Raw genomic sequence first — 20,347 nt, 5'->3', positions numbered from 1 at the left:
GGAAATCTAATAAATCCACAATTCATAGTGTGACTGGCATCACTGCTTCCATGTTTGTGCCAACTTAATATTGGCTGGCATTCATGATTTGGTTTGATTTATACTTATTCCTCTTTGCCAACATATATATATTCCTAAACCATATTGGGACTTGACTAACAATGTTATTTCAACTTTAGAATAAAGGCAAAATCTTTTTTCTACAGAGACTTGGTGGATGAGGCTAAAAACTACCTCTTGTTGCCTCAAGAACGACCACTAATGCAAGGACCAAGGACGAGACCACGGAAACCTATCCGATGTGGAGAAGTACTCTTCGCAGGTTCAAATTTTAATATTCCCATAACTAAGCCAAGTATTTTCCCATGTGATTTGAATAATCATTTGAACAATTGTGATGTCCACTGTCATAAGGAATATGTAATAAATCAAAAGGTAGCTTAACTCTGAACCCATAATCTAACAGTATCCAAAAGAGTGATTTGTTTTTTAAATTTTTTTTAGATGTCCATAGGCCTTTATTTTATTTATTTATTTTTGCATGGTGCTGAGAGTCAAACCCAGTGCCTCACACATGCTAGGCAAGCAAGCACTCTACCACTGAGCCACAACTCCAGCCCCAGGAGTGACATGTTTTTGCTGGGCAAGGTGATACACACCTGTAAATTCAGCTCCTTAGGAGGTTTAGGCAGAAGGATGGCAAGTTCAAAGCCAGCCTGGACAAATTAGCTAGACCTTATCTCAAAAAATAAAAATAAAAAGGACTGGGAATATAGCTCAGTGGTAGAGTGCCCTGACTTTAGTCCTCAGTACTGAAGGAAAGAAAGAATGCTCTATTTTTATACTTCTAAAAATATCATGCAGTGTATGTTTTGTTGAAATGAGTCACATGTATTAATTTATATACCAATGTGTATGCATCACCTCATAATTTCATGGAGTTGCCAAAAAACATAACCTTATATGACACAGACTCTTTCTTGGCTCTGTCATCCTAAGTTGAGCCCAAGACAGCATGCTATATTATTTTACTCCTTGTTTCTGCCCCTGTATCTTCCAATTTCATGTCTTCAGTTCTGCCCATGTAAATTCAGCTCCCGTACCCACGTGAACAGCAGCTTTCTAACTGTTTAGTTCAACTTCTTACATGTCGAGTATCCTTAATCCAAAGCCAAAAAAAAAAAAAAATGCTCCAAAGTCATGTCAGTACTTACACTGTTTTATATTTTGGCACACATTCAGATTTCAGATTTTCAGATTAAGTATGCTCAGCTGGTAGTCTATGCAAATACTTCAAAATCTGAAACACTTCTGGTTCCAAACATTTCATGTAAGGGATACTCAACCTGCACTAATTCATTCTCCAAAATTTTTTCAAATCCTGATTCATCAAGCTGGTTGCAATGTATTATGGTCTTTATATTTACGCTTCCGAATTTCAGTGATTCCATGCTCCTAGATATGGCCTTCCTCTGATTCTGCTCTTCCATGTTGACACATGGAGTGATCTCTTCTTCTCATCAGAGAATTTTATGCAGTCTCTGGGACCCTTTCCTTCCTTCATTCCTTCCTTCCTTCCCCTGCCCCCCTTGTTAATGGGGATTGAACCCAGGGACACTATACCACTGAACTACATCCCCAGCTTTTTTAATTTTTAATTTTAAGGCAGGGTTTTGCTAAGTTGCTAAGTCTGGCTCGAACTTGTGATCCTCCTGCCAGAGTTACTGGGATCATAGGTGTGCTCTACAGACTGGGTGACAAGTTTTTTCTGTGTGTGATTCTCCTTAATAAAATCTCATTTGCCTCTTGATTACATCATGATGTTGATGAAGCTACACTCACTTAACCTTCTTCAGAAGCCTGATAAATTAGATCTGCTTCATCGTCTCGTAGTTGGTTATTGCTGATTTGGTGTCTGGTTCCTCCACTGTATTATTAAGTATTGAGGTCAAGGACCATTTCTAATTTGGCTTTGTAGTTTCCAGGTTGTGTATTAATCTTGTCAGAGTAGGCACTCCCTGAAGAATAACTGCATGCAAGGAACTCTTACTGGAAATTAGCCCTGATCCATCAAAAGTAATGGAAAAAGAAAAACCAAAGCCATGTTCTGGCAGCAGTAGTGATTTATGAATTCACTTGTATATGAAAGATGGCCTATTTTTGTAGGTTTTTTCCTTTTTCTGCAGTGCTGCAATCAGATAACCTACTTTTAAATGACACTTTTTTTCTTGCAATAGAAGTAAATATATAGGTAGTATAGAAATTTTGATTAGCACAGAAAAATATAAAGTAGAAAAGTAGAATCATCTGTCACCTTTCTTACACTACTCAGGTTTCATTTGTGGAGAAGAGCCATTAGCTCTTCCCTTTACCACCAGCATGGGTTTTCCCAACTCTATTCTTTGTTTTTTTTTTTTTTGGTAACAGGGATTGAACCCAGGGGCAGTTAAGCACTGAGCCACATCCCCAGCCCTATATTTATAGTTATATTTATATTTATATTTATATTTAGAGACAGGGTCTCGCTGAGTTGCATAGGGCCTTGCCGGGGCTAGATTTGAACTCATGATCCTCCTGCCTCCTGAACTGCTAGGATTACAGGTGTGTACCACCATGCCCAGCTTAACTCTGTTCTTGACAAATGCTATTCACCAACATAATTTTAGATCAGGACCCATATGTTTCTGATGTTCAGTTTGCTTTGGGTTTTTTGTTTGTTGTTTTTTTGTTTTGTTTTTTCCTTCTGTTTTGTTTATTTTTATGTGGTGCTGAGGATCAAACCCAGTGCCTCATACATGCTAGGCAAGCGCTCTACCACAGCCAGATTCCAGCCCCTGCTTTAGTTTTTATTGCTTTTTAAAAAATCTTTGAAATGCCAAGTCACTAATTCTCATTTAACCTTGGAAAATGGAGTTTTTCTTCATTACTCTGTGGAAATAAACCCTGGAAGCCTAAGATCAGACTGTAATTTTAGCAGTTTTTGACTCAGGAGCCTTTTACTCCTATTGATATCTTTATTTTTAACTTTTCCTCTTATTTTCTCCTAGTCTTATTGATATCTGTCAATTTTCACTTGCTTTCTTTAATGTAACACTTTTGGACCAAATCTTTGTGAAGTGATTCTTTTTAGTCAACATCTCATACATATAAAACTGTATATCCCCTTCCCCAGTGTTTCTCCTTAGGGATTCTGCTTAACACAAATTGAGAGTCCCAGGACAGGGACTTGGGTTTCACTAACTACAGTGTGCAAGTCTTGGGCTACCACAACAAAGTGCCGTAGCCTAGGTAGCTTAAACAATAGAGGTTTATTTTCCTTACAGTTCTGGAAGCTGGAGGCCTAAAATCAAGGTGTGGGCAGGGTTGGCTTCTGGGGAGGCCTCTCTCTTCGGATTCCAGAGGGTGCCTCTGTCTCCTCATGTGGTGTGCAGAGGTGGAAAGAGGACTTTGATGTCCCCTCGTCCTACATGGACCCCAGTCTTAGCAGATAAGGGCCCACCTGTATGACCTCATTTAACCTCGGAAACTTCCTGAAAGGCAATTACAGTGGCAATGGGGCTTTGGCTTCAGCTTGTGAATTTTGAGGTGACAGTCCATGACACCCATTATGTCATCAGTTGCTGCCTTGGAAATCATAATGCACAAAGTAAATCGCCATGAGGCAGTGGAATTTAACAGACCTTTTCTTGCTTTCCTAAGTCACAGAAAAGATTTAATTTGGTTTCCTAAATGCCTATTTTTTTCCTTTGGTATTGAACAACACCATTTATGAAATATTTATTTGATTTGGAACTGTATAATCCAGTGAACAGCTGTTTAGGTTATTTGATAGGTCTCAAGTGTTGTAAACCCTCATATTTCCAGTCTGGCTTTATTTTAGAGTTAAGGATGTTTTTCCTGATACTAAAATTCCTGGTATATATTTAGTTATAGAATTCAAATTTAACAATTTAATGTGCAAAAAACTTGCTGCTAATTAGTATTAGTTGTATATTCTGGTTTAAATGAAACCATAATAAAATAAAATTTACGTCACATTGAAATTTGAAATAAGAAAAGTAAACTTTTAGATTCATCTAGAAGATGGCTAGGAACATTATTGCCTTGGTAGTCTGGCTCAGGAATTTTCTGGAGACAGTAGAAACCAGTAGTTTCAAAGGTTTAGAGGTTACTATACACTGACACTTTATTTTTTTTAAGAAGATAGCTCTTATTTTGGATTGAAATAGAGATGGTTATAAAGAAAAACATATTAAGCAGGGCATAGTGGTACACACTTATAATCCCAGAACCTCAGGAAGCTAAGGCAAGAGGATCACAACAGCCCCTGCAACTTAGTAAGGCCCTGTCTTAAAAAATAAAAAGGGTGGGGCTGAGGCTATAACTCAGTAGCAGATCACTTGCCTAGCATGTGTGAGACACTGGGTTTGAGCCTTAGCACCACATAAAAGTAAACAAAGACATTCTGTCCATCTACAAGTACAAAAAAAAGAAGGATTAGTTGTTAAAAAAAAAAATTTAAAATGGCTGGGAATGTGACTCAGTGGTAGAGCACCCCTAGGGTTCAATCCCTGGTTTTAAAAAATGCAAATTAAGCTTTCCTACCATAACTGCACCTTGTTTTCAGTGGTCATTTAGAGAAGCTTAATGGAACTCAGTTTGAAACTCTTATTTTGAACACTTCCTACTGTATTAATATGTTCAGTCTGCCATAACCAAATACTGGGTAATTTAAACAAAAAGAAATTTACCCTCTCACAGTTGCAAAGAATAGAAATCCACAATCAAGGTCCAAGCCAACTATGTCCAGTGGCCGTAATTTACATTTTAACCAGCTTCTAGAGACATTTGGTTAGTCCGTGCTTCAGGTCACAGTGCGGCTAGCAGTGATACGTTCTCTGTTTAGGACAGGTTCTCTCTTAACCATCTCTGTTACTCCCAGTTGGTGGTTGGTGCAGTGGAGATGCCATATCCAGTGTTGAGCGATATGACCCACAGACCAACGAATGGCGAATGGTGGCTTCAATGAGCAAAAGGAGATGTGGAGTTGGGGTCAGTGTTCTTGATGACCTGTTATATGCAGTAGGAGGCCACGATGGCTCCTCTTACCTCAATAGTGTTGAAAGGTGAGTGAGATCAATTTGAAATCTTTTCATTTTAGATGTCAATTCAGATGTGACTTCTGTAATATTACCCTGTGGCACCAGCTAGCAACCTAGACCACTTAGCATGACATACAAGCCCTTGGTGACCCCACCTCCCTTGCTTGTCTAGTCTCTGGTTGTCATTGCCATTCTCTACACCTGCTGCTGCAGATCCAGCAAGTTCCTTGCAGTCCTTGGGACATGCTGTTTTTCATCCCTTTTCCCTACATGTAAGCATGCTGTTCTTTCTTCCCTGGAATATCTCTGCCCCTTAGGCTTAGAAATCCTTCAAAACTCAACTATTTTTTCCTATATAAAACTTTCTCTGACTATACAGAAGAGTTCATTTCCTGCTCTTCCATAAGTGTTTTATACATGTGTGTACGTATCACCTTGTGCTGTAATCATGTGGTAAAATGTCTTTTCCCGTATCATTCACAATGCCTGGCACATGGAAAGCTGTGTTTGAGTAACTTCTTATTCTCACACACCCTTTTCATTCTACCATGTTGATTTATTGTGTTTTTTTTATATTTCCATAATACATCTATGAAACCCTGTAGCATATCAAGTTCTAGATATATAGATGATATAGCTGGGACAGAGGGAACAGGGGACTTGGTTCCACAGAATGAGGCAGATTGGCAGGGAAGAACTCTTGAAAAATAAATGGATGAATAAAAGAAATCAGAGTAGAAAGGACTAACTATAACAACAGTTAAGCCTGTGCATGTTAAAATATATAGAATGTAACTAAGGTGGTACTCAGAGGCAAAGTTAAATGACTGTTAGCTTATATCCATTCATACAACTTAATGCTTTTGAAAATAAGACATGAAAAGTCCTGTGTTTAAATCAAGATGTTATACAAAAAGCAACAAAACAAAAAAATTAATGAGAAAATATTAATAAAATTGAAAAAACTAAAATTGAGATAACCATAAAAAGAGCAATTTGATAGTATTTTGGGGTGTTTGGGCTTTGTTTTTGTGTTCCTAGGGATGAAAGCCAGGGCCTTCAAGTTCTCTCCCACTGAACTACACCTCCAGCCTGATAATTATTGGTTTTCGTAGCAAAAATGTCTGAAACAGCCTACGGTACATCAGTAGGAATGTGAATAAATAATGGATGGCACATACTGTATAATAAAATAGTTCAAAGGAAGAAATCTAGAGTTACATTAGCATAAGTAAATGTCGAAAATTATTGAGAGAAAAAACAGTGCCTACTATGTGGTATTATTTTATGTAAAGAAACCATGCTTGCATGTAAAGAAATACATATATGGTACATATTTGCCTATATAAAAGCATTTTAATAGAAAGTCTCAAAGGATATATGCCAGTTCAAACTGGATAGAGAACAGATTTCAGGTGGAACTCAGAGGGGATCAAGGCTTTATCAATAACATTCTGATTTTTCAAAAAAGAAATTCATATATAACTTGTTTAAGTAAACAATTTCAGAAGACAAAACTATAGATTTTCAAATTATTAATCAGCCCACATTTTAAAAAACTTTTTTTTAGTTGTAGATGGACACAGTGTCTTTATTTTTGTGTGGTACCGAGGATCGAGCCCAGTGCCTCACACATGCAAGGCAAGTGCTCTACCACTGAGCTACAGCCCAGCCTTATAGGCCCATATTTCGGGAAAGGATATATAATAAAAAGCCTTTGATTTGAAATATGTAAACATATCCAAGCTTCCATTATGCACTACAAGCTCTGCTCTTGCTGTGTTCTTTACAGATATGACCCCAAAACAAACCAATGGAGCAGTGACGTGGCCCCTACGAGCACCTGTAGGACCAGTGTGGGTGTGGCCGTCCTGGGAGGCTTCCTCTATGCTGTGGGGGGCCAGGATGGTGTGTCTTGCCTCAACATTGTTGAGAGGTGATTTTTTTTTTTTTTTTTTTGTCATTTTCAATTTAAAAAGTTTCAGCTGAATTTAGGACACTAGTGGATCTGCTATTCAATAGATTTCCCATATGCGTTCAGGATAATGTTTTTAGTTGATCTTAAAGTCTACAAAAGTGAAAGATACAAAAAAGATTTTTAAATTTAACTTTTAGTCAACAGATTATATAAGTTCATAGTGAACAACATGATATTTTGATATTTGCATACCATGTAGAAGAGCCAGTCAAGCTGGCTAGCATACATATTACCCCACATCCTTAGCATGTTTTGTGGCGAATGCACTTAAAACCTCATAGCAGTTTTCAAGCATATGGTATATTATTATGAACTATAGTCAATGTTGTTGAATGTTGAGTCTCTTGAACTTATTCCTGAAATTCTGTGTCCTTTGACCAGCATCTTCCCAATGCTGCCAACCCAGAAGAGAGCAGAGCACATTCTACTCTCTGCTTCTGAGTTAGACTTTTAGATTTCACACATAAGCAAACTTGCGTAGAATTTATTTTTCTTTGCCTGGTTTATTTCACATAATGTAATTTCCTCCAGATTCAACCATGTTGTCACAAATGACAAGATTTTTCTTTTTTAAGAGTGAATGCTATTGTGTGTGTGTGTGTGTGTCTTTTTTTTAAACTGTAGCAAATTTAAATATCCAGTATAATCTTAGTGTGATTTCAGACGTTATGGAAACAGCCCAACTAGGAACATGCACATCCTGGTCTCTGTCACCACAGGTATGACCCAAAGGAGAACAAGTGGACTCGGGTAGCGTCAATGAGCACCAGAAGACTTGGTGTGGCCGTAGCTGTGTTGGGAGGGTTCTTGTATGCTGTAGGTGGCTCTGACGGGACATCACCACTCAACACAGGTTAGTCTGTCCCAAAGACCTTTTGGCTCCCCCCAAGCAGCACATTTTCCTGAGGAGACTCCCCCCTACAAAAACTGCTCAACATCCAGGTTGTACTCTCATTTAATAGGAAGACGTTTTCTTTTCATTCTAGGAGGACGCAGCTCTTAGCTCCCCTGCAGCCATACTCTTCTAATACATTCCCCCTCAGCTTCACAAGCTGCTAAAAATTTATAATGAATAAAAACTACTTTCTGAATAATTCTTTTCAACCTCCCCCCACAATCACCACTTCTCAAAAACAAATAAAAAGATAAAAGAATATTACAGTCTGAGAATAAATAAATAAAATCTTAGAACCAGAAACGTGTGTCGTCCTCTCTACTTAGAGACAGTGGGTGTCTCTGCCTCAGAACCCGTCAGTGGCACTCCTGTCAGACTTGTCGTCACGTACTGTGTCTTCTGTTCAGTGGCTTAAGCTATACTGGGCTGTAAGCAAGGGAGGTTGTCTCTGCAAAAATAATTAGTGTGAATGGCACTTAAGAATTATATTCCAGTCCCCTCATTTAAGGGTAAGGAGAGCGAGGCTGGGGCTACCCTAAGCTAATCAGTGGTAGCCAGCACTGGAGCTTGAGTTTCTTGACTCAACACATGCCCTTTCCACTCTAACCCACCTGAAGAACAGTCTGTCGAGAGCAGAAGTGGTATTGTTCAAAGTCCACAAGTCCTTCTCAGAAGCAAATATCAGATTGCTTATTGGAAATGTTGTTATCACAGTTCCAGTGGCTATGAGGAAAACTTGCTAAGAGAGGAAGCCATTGAATGGTCACTTCTTGGTCTTTTCCTACAGTGGAGCGCTACAGTCCTCAGGAGAACAGATGGCACACCATAGCCCCTATGGGGACCCGGAGGAAGCACCTGGGCTGTGCAGTGTATCAGGACATGATCTATGCCGTGGGCGGGAGAGATGACACAACAGAGCTTAGCAGCGCTGAGAGATACAACCCCAGGACTAACCAGTGGTCTCCGGTGGTGGCCATGACGTCACGCCGCAGTGGAGTAAGTGCCCAGCTGCAGGGGCTTTGAGCTGTGAAAACAAGGCCCCAGGAGAGCACTGGACAGAAGGGCACTCTGGTCTGTGCAATCCACTGTGCTTGGACAGGGGGGAGGTGACTTGCTGGTGCCTACATGTTTTATTCTAATTTTATACCAAAAAAAATTTCTTTTGATTGCTTTCAACTCTAATAATTATATCCATTCACATCTTTAATTAGAAATTAGTTTTTTCTAATTTACTTTGAATTAGTTGCTTCTCTGGAAGTTGTCTCCTTAGATTACTGTTACTTTCTCTAACTTAATATCTGTTAGAGCTAAGTATTCCTACATAACATATTTCTAGCTAGTAGTTCAAAAAATTCACATACCAATGCAAATATTCAGGCAAAAATATAGCTGGCCCTTCCACCAGTCTCTATACCTGGTTTAAGTCAGTCCCACCCATAGTGTGGGCCAGATCTGGCTGACCCATGTCATGCTCTAAACCATTAATGACCGCTGGCTGTGAGCGGCTTCCAGAGTGGCGTACAGATTCATCCACCCTGGAGCCACGTGCACTAGTGCCTGCTTGCCATTCCAGCAACTTGGAAGGCTGAGGCAGGAAGATTGCAAGCTTGAGGCCAGCCTGGGCAATTTAGCAAGACCCTGTCTCAAAATAAAAAGGGCTGAGAATGTAGCCCAGTGGTAGAGTGCCCCTTGGTTCAGTTCCCAGCACCAAAAAAAAAAAAAAAAAAAAAAAAAACTAAATTAGAACTCATCCATCCTGAAACATTTGGCTTAATGAAATGTAAGCCATTAACCACTGATCATGTCAGGAGTCCATCAGTGTAGGACACAGCCACAACAAAGGACTGAAGCTTCTATAATCTGAGGATAAAATGAATTCAGGTTTGCAGAAATCGAGGCACACCACTGGGAGGTATCAACAAATCAGAGCATTTGTGTGTGGCTTTTTATTACTGGTGACTCAACAGCCTCTTTGTCACATTCCTGTTATTTTCACTGCTACATCCTGTTGATTATATTTTCCCTCATTTAGCAAGAATTTATTAAGTGCTCACTGTGCTAAAAAGCAAAGCAATATGACATGATACTTCTCAAGCAACTCCTAGTTTAAGGAAAGAAATTGAAACATTTGGAGCTGACTAATGAACAGACACTACAGTGCTTTAGGAGAGCATGGCTGGACGTGTGGGTAGTACAGAGCCCACCAGAGGTAGTCCACGTAATTATGCTGGGTCATGAAGAAAGGTTTTCTAGAAGAGGGACAGAAAACCTAGCAACAAACAACATGTAAAAGCCTGGGAGGTGTAAAAATGTACTTTGAGAGACTAGCAGTTCATCCAGTATTTCTGCAGCATGCGTCGTTGAGAGGAAGAAGTGGATGGTACAGGAGGCATGGTGTACAGTGGCCTACAGTGGGTTCCTGAAAGGCCCAAGTCGCATAGTAAGGACTTTAAACTTATCTTTAGGTGGAAGCGAGGCTTATGAAGTTTTTGAAAAGGATAACAAGATTAGATTTCTGCTTTTAAGAGAGAACGTTAGAGTCAGATGTGGAAGTGCATGCCTGCAATCCCAGTGCCTTAGGAGGCAGAGGCAGGATTCCAAGTTGGAACAGTCTGAGCAACTTAGCAAGACCCTGTCTCAAAATAAAAAATAAATTAAAAAAAAGGACTGGAGATGTAGCTCAGTGGTAGAGGGCCCCTCGTTTCAATCTCCAGTACCATAAAAGAGAATTTTAGTTAACAGTTTAGAAAGTGCCTTGGAGTAGTCAAATACCAGAGGAAGTTAGAGCAGTTCAGGGGTTCGTGCTTTCTCCTAATGAATGTTCCTTCTAAAGTTTAAGAAATATGTTTTGACTCTACAAATATTGTAATTGAATATATGATTTTACAGTTCCCATATTTCATAGATTTTCATGGTTACTTTTTTTCCTCTGTGTCCAAGTAAACCAGAATGTAAAACCATAAAGAACTAAAGAAATATATGTAGAAGCCAGTCTAAAGTCTCCGGGTAATTGTCTGGATCTTCAGCAGCCACTGTGCTCTGGTTCTGCAGGTGGGCCTGGCCGTGGTCAATGGACAGCTTATGGCCGTGGGAGGTTTTGATGGCACGACCTACCTGAAGACCATTGAAGTGTTTGACCCCGATGCCAACACCTGGAGGTAACCCAAGCTGTGTGCAGCGCTCCTCACCCTGACCGAGGTCCTTGCAGTCAGGTGGTCAGTGCTTTGAGCTCCCTGCCAGGGTGCTCCAAAGAGGCTGAAGTGGTCCAGATCTGACAGCGTCTTTTGACAACTGGTCTAATGTGGCTGATGCCTTAAAATCCTCCTTGCAATTAGAAAAGGGAAGAACTGGAAAAAAAACACCCTTTCTGTCCCAGTCACATTCACCTGAGGAAACCAGGGCACCAGGAATAAGTGTTAGGATTAGAACTGGGCACTTTGGCCCCAGGTCTGTCACTGCACGTTTTGTTTATTTTGTGGAAAGAAAGTCTTATGCCTGGGATTTTAAAAAATAAAAAGTTGCAGGTACCTTTTAAAAAATATTTCATTTAAAACCATGTTTTCCTAGAACTTTTAAAACCTACTTAGATAGATCATTCTTTTATTTTGCAATCTAGTAATTTTAAACCACATTTAGGGAGGAGAGTGTCTCATGTAAGAGGGGTTAGCAGTGTTGAACTTCACTTGTAGGTTTTCTTTTACGTTACCTTTAAACCCTTAACCGCAGGCTGGAGATGCAGCTCAGTGGTAGAGCCTGGCAGGCAGTGCCTGGCTCCGTCCCCCACACCCAGAGCCAGTGTTCACTTGTCTAACGAACCCTTCCTAAGTACTTACCTGTTTCTTACAGATTCACATCAGTCAAGTGACTTCCAGTTATTTAAATATTCAGAACTTTTATAAACTTAGCAAAATTCTTTTAGATCTTTAAAGATAATCATTAAGTCTAAATCTTCACTTAATTTTATATTTTATATTGGACTCAAAAACAAATATGATAGAGGCCGTAAAATGCCAAATTCTCTTAAACATTACAAGAACTCAAAATGTGAAATATATAGTTAGTTCTCAAACTTAACAAAAAAATATTTTTTAACTATACTTAATTCTAATTCTTCCAATACCTGGGTTTGGTGGTACACGCCTGTGATCCCAGCAACTCAGCAGGCTGAGGCAGGAGGATCCAAGTTCAAGGCCAGCCAGGGCAGTCGAGCAAGAATCTGTCTCGAAATTTTAAAAGGGCTGGGGAAGTAGCTCAGTGGTAGAGCACCCCTGGGTTCAATCCTCATACCACAAAAAAATAAAATAAAATAGAAATAAATTAGGGCTGAGGTTGTGGCTCAGTGGTAGAGCACTTGCCTAGCATGTACAAGGCACTGGGTTCGATCATCAGTACCACATAAAATTATATAAATAAAATAAAGGTATTGTGTCCATCTACAACTAAAAAAAAAAAAAAAAAAAATTAGTCTTCCAAGAAAACAAATTCACCTTCCAAGCAATTAAGGGTGCTCTTCTGCACAAATTGAGCTTCTTTGCCTCAGCAGACCTGAGGTTTCCAGCTCAGTGACCGAGGCTGAACATCCAACAGGGTGATCAGTGTGAACACAGGACCTCAGGCAGCATGCTCTGGGAGGTTTTCTCATGGTCCCTCATGAAAGCCGAGCTGAACTCCACTTGGAGTCCATTCCCGCTGAATCCCAGTGAATCACTTCATAATGTGGAGCGTACAGCCAACTGCCAAAGTTTGTTCATCTCCCTGTTAGATCAACTAATACGTTTACTGAGTTGTCCTTACAGTCTTCACCTCCGACTGACTTGCTTTACTGCGTGGCTCTCAGCTCTGTGAGCTTAGTGGCCACAGTACTAAGCCAGGCAATGACACTGTAGTACTTTTTGCTCCAAACTTCACATTTTTATCACCCTGTTCATTAAAGATTTACTGAGTGTTCTAGGCCTTGGGGACACAAAAGTAAACTAAACAAAACAAAGTTCATCGCCCTCCTGGAGCTGGCATTGTGCTGAGGGAGACAGGGCCACACTGGGGAGTGGAAGTTCAGGGGACAGCAGAGCAGGACAGTCAGGAGCTCCAGGAGGTGGCTGCTGTCCAGGGCCAGCGAAGGCCTCACTGACAAGGAAACATTTTGGCAAAACCCAGTACAGGCAAAGTGTGGGGTGGCAAGTTTCCATGAATGGAAGCTCCTATTTGTGGGATATTTACTTCCATGTATTTTTTTGTATTTTTTATAAGAATTTTGAGTAAGAATAATTTGAGAAGACAGCCAAATTTACTTTTGCCACTTAATGAGTTATAAGCCCGTTTACGTAAGGACTTGCTTCTCAGTAGCCACCACTATGAATTGTGGTTATAGTATTGTAACGTATGATGACATCAGTCCTGAAATTGTTGAGGATCGTCTGTAGAGACATTAATGTCATATTGCAGTGACAAGTCGCCAGCTTAAAACCAACTTCGCCTCCCTGCTAACTGAAGATTTGGTGTTATCCCTGAAAATCTTCAGTGTTGAAGGTGATCTTGTTCATGTGCCGCATCCTGGATGCCAACACTCTTTGCTTGAATCTAGTTGTGTCCTACGTAGGATTTGAGGAGAGTTAGGAGGGTGCATGGAAGACAGAGAGATAAAAATGAACAACTGAAGTAGTTCAGCCAAAGGGAAAGGGGATGGGAAAGTAGCATAACCAGGGGCCAGCTAGACACAAGGTGCAGGGCAGAGAGAAGACTGCCTATCATTGTTGGGTTTTGTTTTTTAAAATTTTTTTCTGTACAATTTTTCGAAGTCATTCTACATGTAAAGTTGTAAAGTTCTGATGCAAAAAGTAAATACAGTGCTCTTTACTCTTTAAATAGCCTATGAGCAAGAGCTTTTCAGTAAGTGTCTGAAGTAATTTTGCTACTTGCCAGTGCCCAACGCTGGCTCCTAGAAATCTTTGAGGAGTTGTATGAAGCTGAAAATAATAGTTGTGATGTAAAACATATACACGTTTGACTTGTGATTATAGTAGAAGCGGTGCTTTTTCTAACTAGAAAATCTGATTTTGTTTCTGTCTTCGCAGGTTATATGGCGGGATGAATTATCGTCGGCTAGGAGGGGGCGTAGGAGTTATTAAGATGACACATTGTGAATCCCACATATGGTGAACATGTAGAAGACTGTCTTGAACCTACTTCTCTATATTCTGGAGAGCTTTGACTTTGAAGCTTTGTACAGCTTGAGAAAACATTAGAACAAATTTTATTCTTTGCCGGTGCCTCAACATACGGGAATGCAAATCTGATGACAGTGCTTCACCTGCAAGACGCCACCTTTGCACAGTAATTTTCAACTCTTTGCAGAAGAATATTTATTTTTGGTTTTAATTTATCATGATGTTTTGGTTTGGGGGTGTTTGGGGCTTTGGTTTTTGTTTTTGTTTTTACTTATCCTTCCTCCCAAGGAAAAGACAACGACTAAAGTTTCAAGCAACAAAATTACTTTGATTTTTAATGTAGTGACTTAATTTTGAAAATACAAATACTGATAAGGGCAGAAGGGCTACTCTGGTCTGGTTGTATCTACTGGACACTCCATCCACATACTCCACCACTTACAAGGATTTCCAGTGATAGAGAAGGGGATGCACGGTGTGTTAGCTACTCGTCATTCTTGCACTAAGCACCATAAGACTTGAAAATCTATGATAAAAAGAAACATCTCATATTAAATAGTACAATTCAGAAGGAGTATTAAATCATCAAAAGCAGGACTCTAATGCTGCAGTTTTCATCAGTGGAAGTTCGTATCTTATTTCCTTCTAAGTGAACTTGTTTTCAACTCTAGTTAAAGTCTTTTTTTTTTTTTTTAATCATAATATTCTCATAGAGTTTCTGCTAGACCTAGAACTTTGATCAGTGCCTCTTATAAAAATGAGAATGCATCTCATTTGCTGTCCTGAGACTCCCCCAACCATGTGCACCTCTGCACGAGTTTTCACTCACAGATGTTACCAATGGAAACTACTTCCCTTGCTGTTCCCTCTTTGCTGCCCAGGATAGCAGGGAGAAATGTCCTCTCCCCGGCAGTGAATTCTGTTGTGCAGTTTACCCTTAATACTCAGGCCTGGTGAAGCTGAGGCTTACCTTTAATAATGGCCTCCAGAGGAATGAAGTCTTCAGTTCATGTAATCAGCTGAAGCATTTTATCAATATCTGGATTATTTTATGCAAACTATATATTATTAGCTTCACCCTTTAAGGCCACTGTTACTATTTCTCTCAAACTGCACTTTCTGGTGAAAAGTTAAAACTTTTAAGGAAATAAATGATAATTTAGTGGGTTTTTTTTTTTCCCTCATTATATTCATAGACCAATTTTTTTCAATTATTTTGCAGGAAAACTTTTAAATAAGACTTTAACTGCACACTGGACATGGTGGTATGCATCTATAATCCCAGCTACTCGAGAGGCTGAGGCAGGAGGATTGCAAGTTGGAGGCTACCTGAGCAACTTAGCAAGACCCTGTCTCAAAATAAAAAGGCTGGGGCTGTAGTTCAGTGGTGGAGTGCTTACCTAGTGCAAGGTCCTGGGTTCAGTCACCATCATCCACAGCAAAAAAAAAAAAAGGACTTTAACTGCAACCAAATGGAAGAAACTTTGCTTTCTCCCCTACAATAAAAAAAAAGAATAACCTTCACTTTCTCCCCTACAATAAAAAGTTTGGCAACTTTTGTGTTTACATTTAAAGATCATTTGCACCTTTTTCAAGGAAAAAAAGTATTTGGTAAATAATTGTTTACATGTATCATTTATGCTTTTTTCTAGCATGTATAACTTTTTTAAATAAAGGTAGTATTTACCATAAATTCTGATGGTTGATTTTTAGTGCTTTTAATACCTTTGCAATTTAATTTGGGTTTTCTTTTTCTGTATCATTTGTGGTACTTTTATGTAAAGTTGGTTATAAGAGTGTTCAACTTGAAAAAACAGGTTGCCAGCTAGAATTAGCACTTATATTTTATATTACCTACTCTATATATTTTCTGATGTAAAACAGAATCATACAGTTAAAAAGACAGTCATTTGGTCTAGACCCATTTATTACACTGATCTAAATCTGAAAACCAAGTAAGTCTGCCTAAAATTCATTAATGATACGACTGACATTAGCTATCAGCTTTCCAGACCCCCACCCCATCTCCAGATGCCACCCTGCCACTACAGGCTTACCAGAAACACGGCCTGGAACAGAATACTAACAGACGCTGTAGTTTGGATCTGAAATTTCCCCACCCCGGGTAGGAGGGGAAGGTGATGGAATCGTGGTCATTGGAGGTGAGTTCTGAAGGGATATCGGGACCCTGGCCCCTCCTCTCTTCCCATGAGGTGAACGCCATCTTCCGCCATGTGCTCCCGCCATCGAGTGCCGTGTCTCAACCGACCATGGGCTGAAACCCCAAGCAATTATAATAATCCTTGTTTCCCTTCCCTCGTCCTAAAGGGGAACAGGATTACCTTTCTTCCCCAAGGTAGGCAGAATTATCTGTCCTTGAGCACACACCCACCACAGCACCAAAGTAATTCATACTTGGGGATGGCACCAGAGGATCTCAGAAATGACAGTCGCCCAAATTAATAAGTGAATTACAGCTCTGACAGAGAACGTGTGGAATGTAGCCTTTGAATTGCCTCTTTAAAAAGCCCCTGTTTGAGCACAGAATACACAGAGACAAAGCCACATACAGTTCTCTCATCCTAGAAAGGGGCCATGCACACACTGGAGAAAAGAGCCTTTTCAACAAATGGTGCTGGGAAAACTGAAAATCCATATGTAGAAGAATGATGTTTAATCCCTCTCACCCCGCACAAAGGTGAACTCAGAATGGATCAAGGACATCGGCTTCAGACCAGAGACCCTGCACCTACGAGAAGAAAATACAGTCTCAACTCTCCATCATGTCAGCTTAGGAACTGACTTCCTCAAAAAACACTCCTAAAGCACAAGAAGTCAAGAATCAATAAATTGGATGATATCAAACTAAAGAGCTTCTTCACAGCAAAGGAAATAAGAACATGAAGACAGAGCCTGCAGAATCAGAAAAGCTTTACCACCTACCTCTACCTCAGCTACAGCATTGATCTGCAGGATACACAAAGAACTTACACACACACACACACACACACAAAAACACCAATCAATGGGCAAAAAAATGGACAGTCAGTCACAGAAGAAATACATATGGCCAACAAATACATGAAAAAATGTTCAACATCTCTAGCAATTAGAGAAATGCAAATCAAAATTACACTAAGATTTCATCTCACTCCAGTCAAAATGGCAATTACCAAGAATACAAGTAACAATAAATGTTGGTGAGGATGTGGGGGAAAAGGCATACTCATACGAATTTGCTGGTGGGACTGCAAATTAGTGCAACCAATCTGGAAAACAGTATGGAGATTCCTTAGAAAACTTGGAATGGAACCACCATTTGACCTAGCTATCCCACTGTTTGGTAGATACCCAAAGGACTTAAAATCAGCATATTACAGTGATGCAGCCACATCAATGTTTAGAGCAGCTCAATTCACAATAGCTAAGCTATGGAACCAACCTAGGTGCCCTTCAACAGATGAATGAATAAAGAAAATGTGGCCTATATACACAATGGAATATTACTGAGCTATAAAGAAGTATGAAGTTTTGGCATTTGCTAGTAAATGAATGGAACTGGAAAATATCATGTTAAGTGAAGTAAGCCAATCCCAAAAAAAAACAAATGTTCTGTCTGATATGCAGATGCTAACACACAATCAGGGTGTAGGGGAGAAGGAAGAATAGAAGTGCGTGGTATTAGACAAAGGGGAATGAAGGAAAGGGAGGGGGGATGAGAACAGGAAAGACAGTAGAATGAATTGGACATAACTTTCCTGTGTCTGTATATGAATACACGACCAGTGTAACCCCACATTGTGCAACCGAAAGAATGGGAAGTTTTACATGTCCATGTATGTATAAGTCAAAATACACTTACTGTCATGTATATATGAAAAGAATAAATTTTTTTAAAGAATTTTAAGAGTTTGAAAAAAAAAACAAAAACCCTATTCCCACTAATGGGCAGAATCACAACCTCTGGGACAGGATTCCCCTGTTTCTCCTTTGCTAGCAAAGTAATAAAATCTTTTCCTTTTTCTTAAAAAAAAAAATTAAAAAATAAAACAGTGGAGCTATTTGGGCTGAAGAGGTGGCTCAGTGGTAGAGCACTTGCCTAGCATGGCCAAGGTCCTGGGTTTGATCCCCAGCACAGAAGGGGGCAGGGGGCGGGGAAAGAGACCCAGAACTGCACACCGGCTTTTCACTGGGGCTCTTAAGGGTTTTTCTTCTTCACTGAAGTCACTCCAGTTTTACAATTAAGTGGAAATGTACTCTGTGGAGCAGAATGTTTAGAAGCCTGCCTGCACAATGATTTCCATAACTGTAAAGGAAGCTTAGGATGGCGGCTGTGGGACGTTCGTCTTCGCTTTGTGAGTGGGTCCACTGAGGCCTAGAAGTTAGGTGACCGGTGGGAGCTGGCCTCACACGTGCACCCCTGCTCTGAGCCCTCTGCCCTGTGCTGCTCTCCACATTCCTATTTCTGATACGATGTTTTCCCCACAATTCTTCACCTTCAGGTATCCACTCTGCAGATGATACCACTTAACCACCGAAGAAGGCCCTCCGGAACAGGGTGTGAGTCGGGGTAAAAGTCTTCCAAACTTTGGTAGGAAATAGAAGGGGCAAGGAAACAAAGATGAATAGGGAAAGAAATACAGGAAAAGAGAGAGACAAGCAGAAGGTGGTTGAGTACTTTGGACAATTGGCTTTGTAAGTCTAGGGCTCCTTTATTCTGGAAATGATTGGTAAGAGCAGCCCCTAGCAATGACAAAACCCTTCAATCAAAGTGTCTTATGGATTCTTAGTATTTTAGTTATTTAGCCCCTTAAGATTCTTTTGTTTGTATTGTGTGCGGTGCTGGGGATTGAACCAGGGCCTTGTGCATGCTAGGAAGCACTCCACCACTGTGCCATATCCCCCCACCCAGATTCTTACATGTAAAGAGGAGATAGTACTTATTGTACCAACATGAAATAGTCTGGGTTATTACAGTAACAATAACCTGTGAACCTTATCCTAGAAAGATGTATAAGAACGTTTCATTAGGTTTCAATTCCCAGGCAAAGAGGATACAGATTCACAGTGTGATTTTAGATCGATGAACATGTGGACTTCTGCTGAGCAGGAGTAATAGTCCCTTATCTTTGAAAAGCTCGTAGTTGCAAACTTAAGGTTCATCAAGCCTCTAGATCAGTGGTTCTCAAAGTGTGATCTGAGGACCCCTGAAGTTCCCCAGGTTCTTCGAAAGCATCCATGAGTCAACGTGATCTTAATGACACGAAGACATCTTGCCTTTTTTATTGTGGTGATATTTGATGGTACAAAAGTAGGTGAGACTGCTAGAGCCTTAGCACAAATCAAGGCAGTGGCACCAAAATGTACAATTGGTTAGAGTATCCTTCACCACTGTGGACACAATAAACAAAATATTTTTTTGCTTAAGAATGTCCTTGAGGAGCTGGGATCATGGCTCAGTGATAGAGCATTTGCCTGGCACTACCTACCAAGCACTATGAGCCACTGGGTTCGATTCTCAGCACTGCATGTAAGTAACTGAATAAAATAATGAAGGTCTATCAATATCTAAAAAACATAAAAATAAAAAAACTTTGTGAATTATTTTAAAAAAAGAATGTCCTTGATTAAGCAATAAAAATTAATTTTTCTCAATCCTCAGAAACATATCTTTTCTAATATTCTGTATGACAAGATAAAAGCATGTATAAAATAATTGCTGCAAACCAAAGTTCAGTGGTTGTCCCAAGAAAAATCTTGTACAATTGTATTGTTACAAGCTGAACTAGAACTGAAACACAAACTAATGTTATTTTGACTTAATTGCCACTTAGAGGCAGACATTTTCTCTGAAATAATAAAAAAAAAAAAAAGAGGTCATCATATCAAGGAAATGACCATTATTTATCGCCAATGGTAAAATTCAAACTGTCAAGAGAAAATTAGCATTTTGGAAAACTTGCATTGACCATGAGCTTAACAGCTAATTAAAGATTTTTATGATGAGATTAGTGATGACATTGTTGAATGTAGTTATTTTTAAAAACTACAGAATGTGTCAACGTGTGGAAGATTTGCATAATTCATGGAACCAGTTTTTATAAATGACTAAAGCCCATTCTAAGTGCAAGATAGACCAATAGCTCTTAAGGGAACAGTATGAAAGGGCCATTGATATGGTTTCAGACTTCAACAAACACTTGTCAAG

The 20,347-nt window shown here is 39.7% G+C and overlaps 1 protein-coding gene across 3 annotated transcripts in view; it reads left to right on the top strand.

The window, feature by feature from the left end:
* Window positions 1-15,722, top strand: part of KLHL20 (kelch like family member 20) — a 31,626-nt gene extending 15,904 nt beyond the window's left edge. Inside the window, exons 6-13 of one of the 3 annotated variants that reach the window (XR_013758336.1) lie at window positions 207-322; window positions 4,943-5,126; window positions 6,895-7,038; window positions 7,800-7,933; window positions 8,763-8,971; window positions 11,027-11,133; window positions 14,047-14,305; window positions 15,362-15,722. Coding sequence is in view for 1 of the 3 variants with exons in the window: in XM_079107258.1 (XP_078963384.1) it covers window positions 207-322; window positions 4,943-5,126; window positions 6,895-7,038; window positions 7,800-7,933; window positions 8,763-8,971; window positions 11,027-11,133; window positions 14,047-14,131 (979 nt within the window). In the remaining 2 variants the exon portion in view is untranslated. Of the gene's footprint in view, window positions 1-206; window positions 323-4,942; window positions 5,127-6,894; window positions 7,039-7,799; window positions 7,934-8,762; window positions 8,972-11,026; window positions 11,134-14,046 lie in introns of all 3 variants that reach the window. The other 2 variants (XR_013758337.1, XM_079107258.1) reach the window with 2 other exon arrangements.
* The last annotated feature ends 4,625 nt before the right edge of the window (window positions 15,723-20,347 follow it).

The sequence above is a fragment of the Sciurus vulgaris genome (assembly GCF_902686455.1).
Source record: "Sciurus vulgaris genome assembly, chromosome: 12".
In the NCBI taxonomy this organism is placed as follows: Eukaryota; Metazoa; Chordata; class Mammalia; order Rodentia; family Sciuridae; genus Sciurus; species Sciurus vulgaris.
The sequence above is the reverse complement of the archived record's forward strand: the minus strand, read 5'-3'. Positions and strand labels throughout refer to the sequence as shown.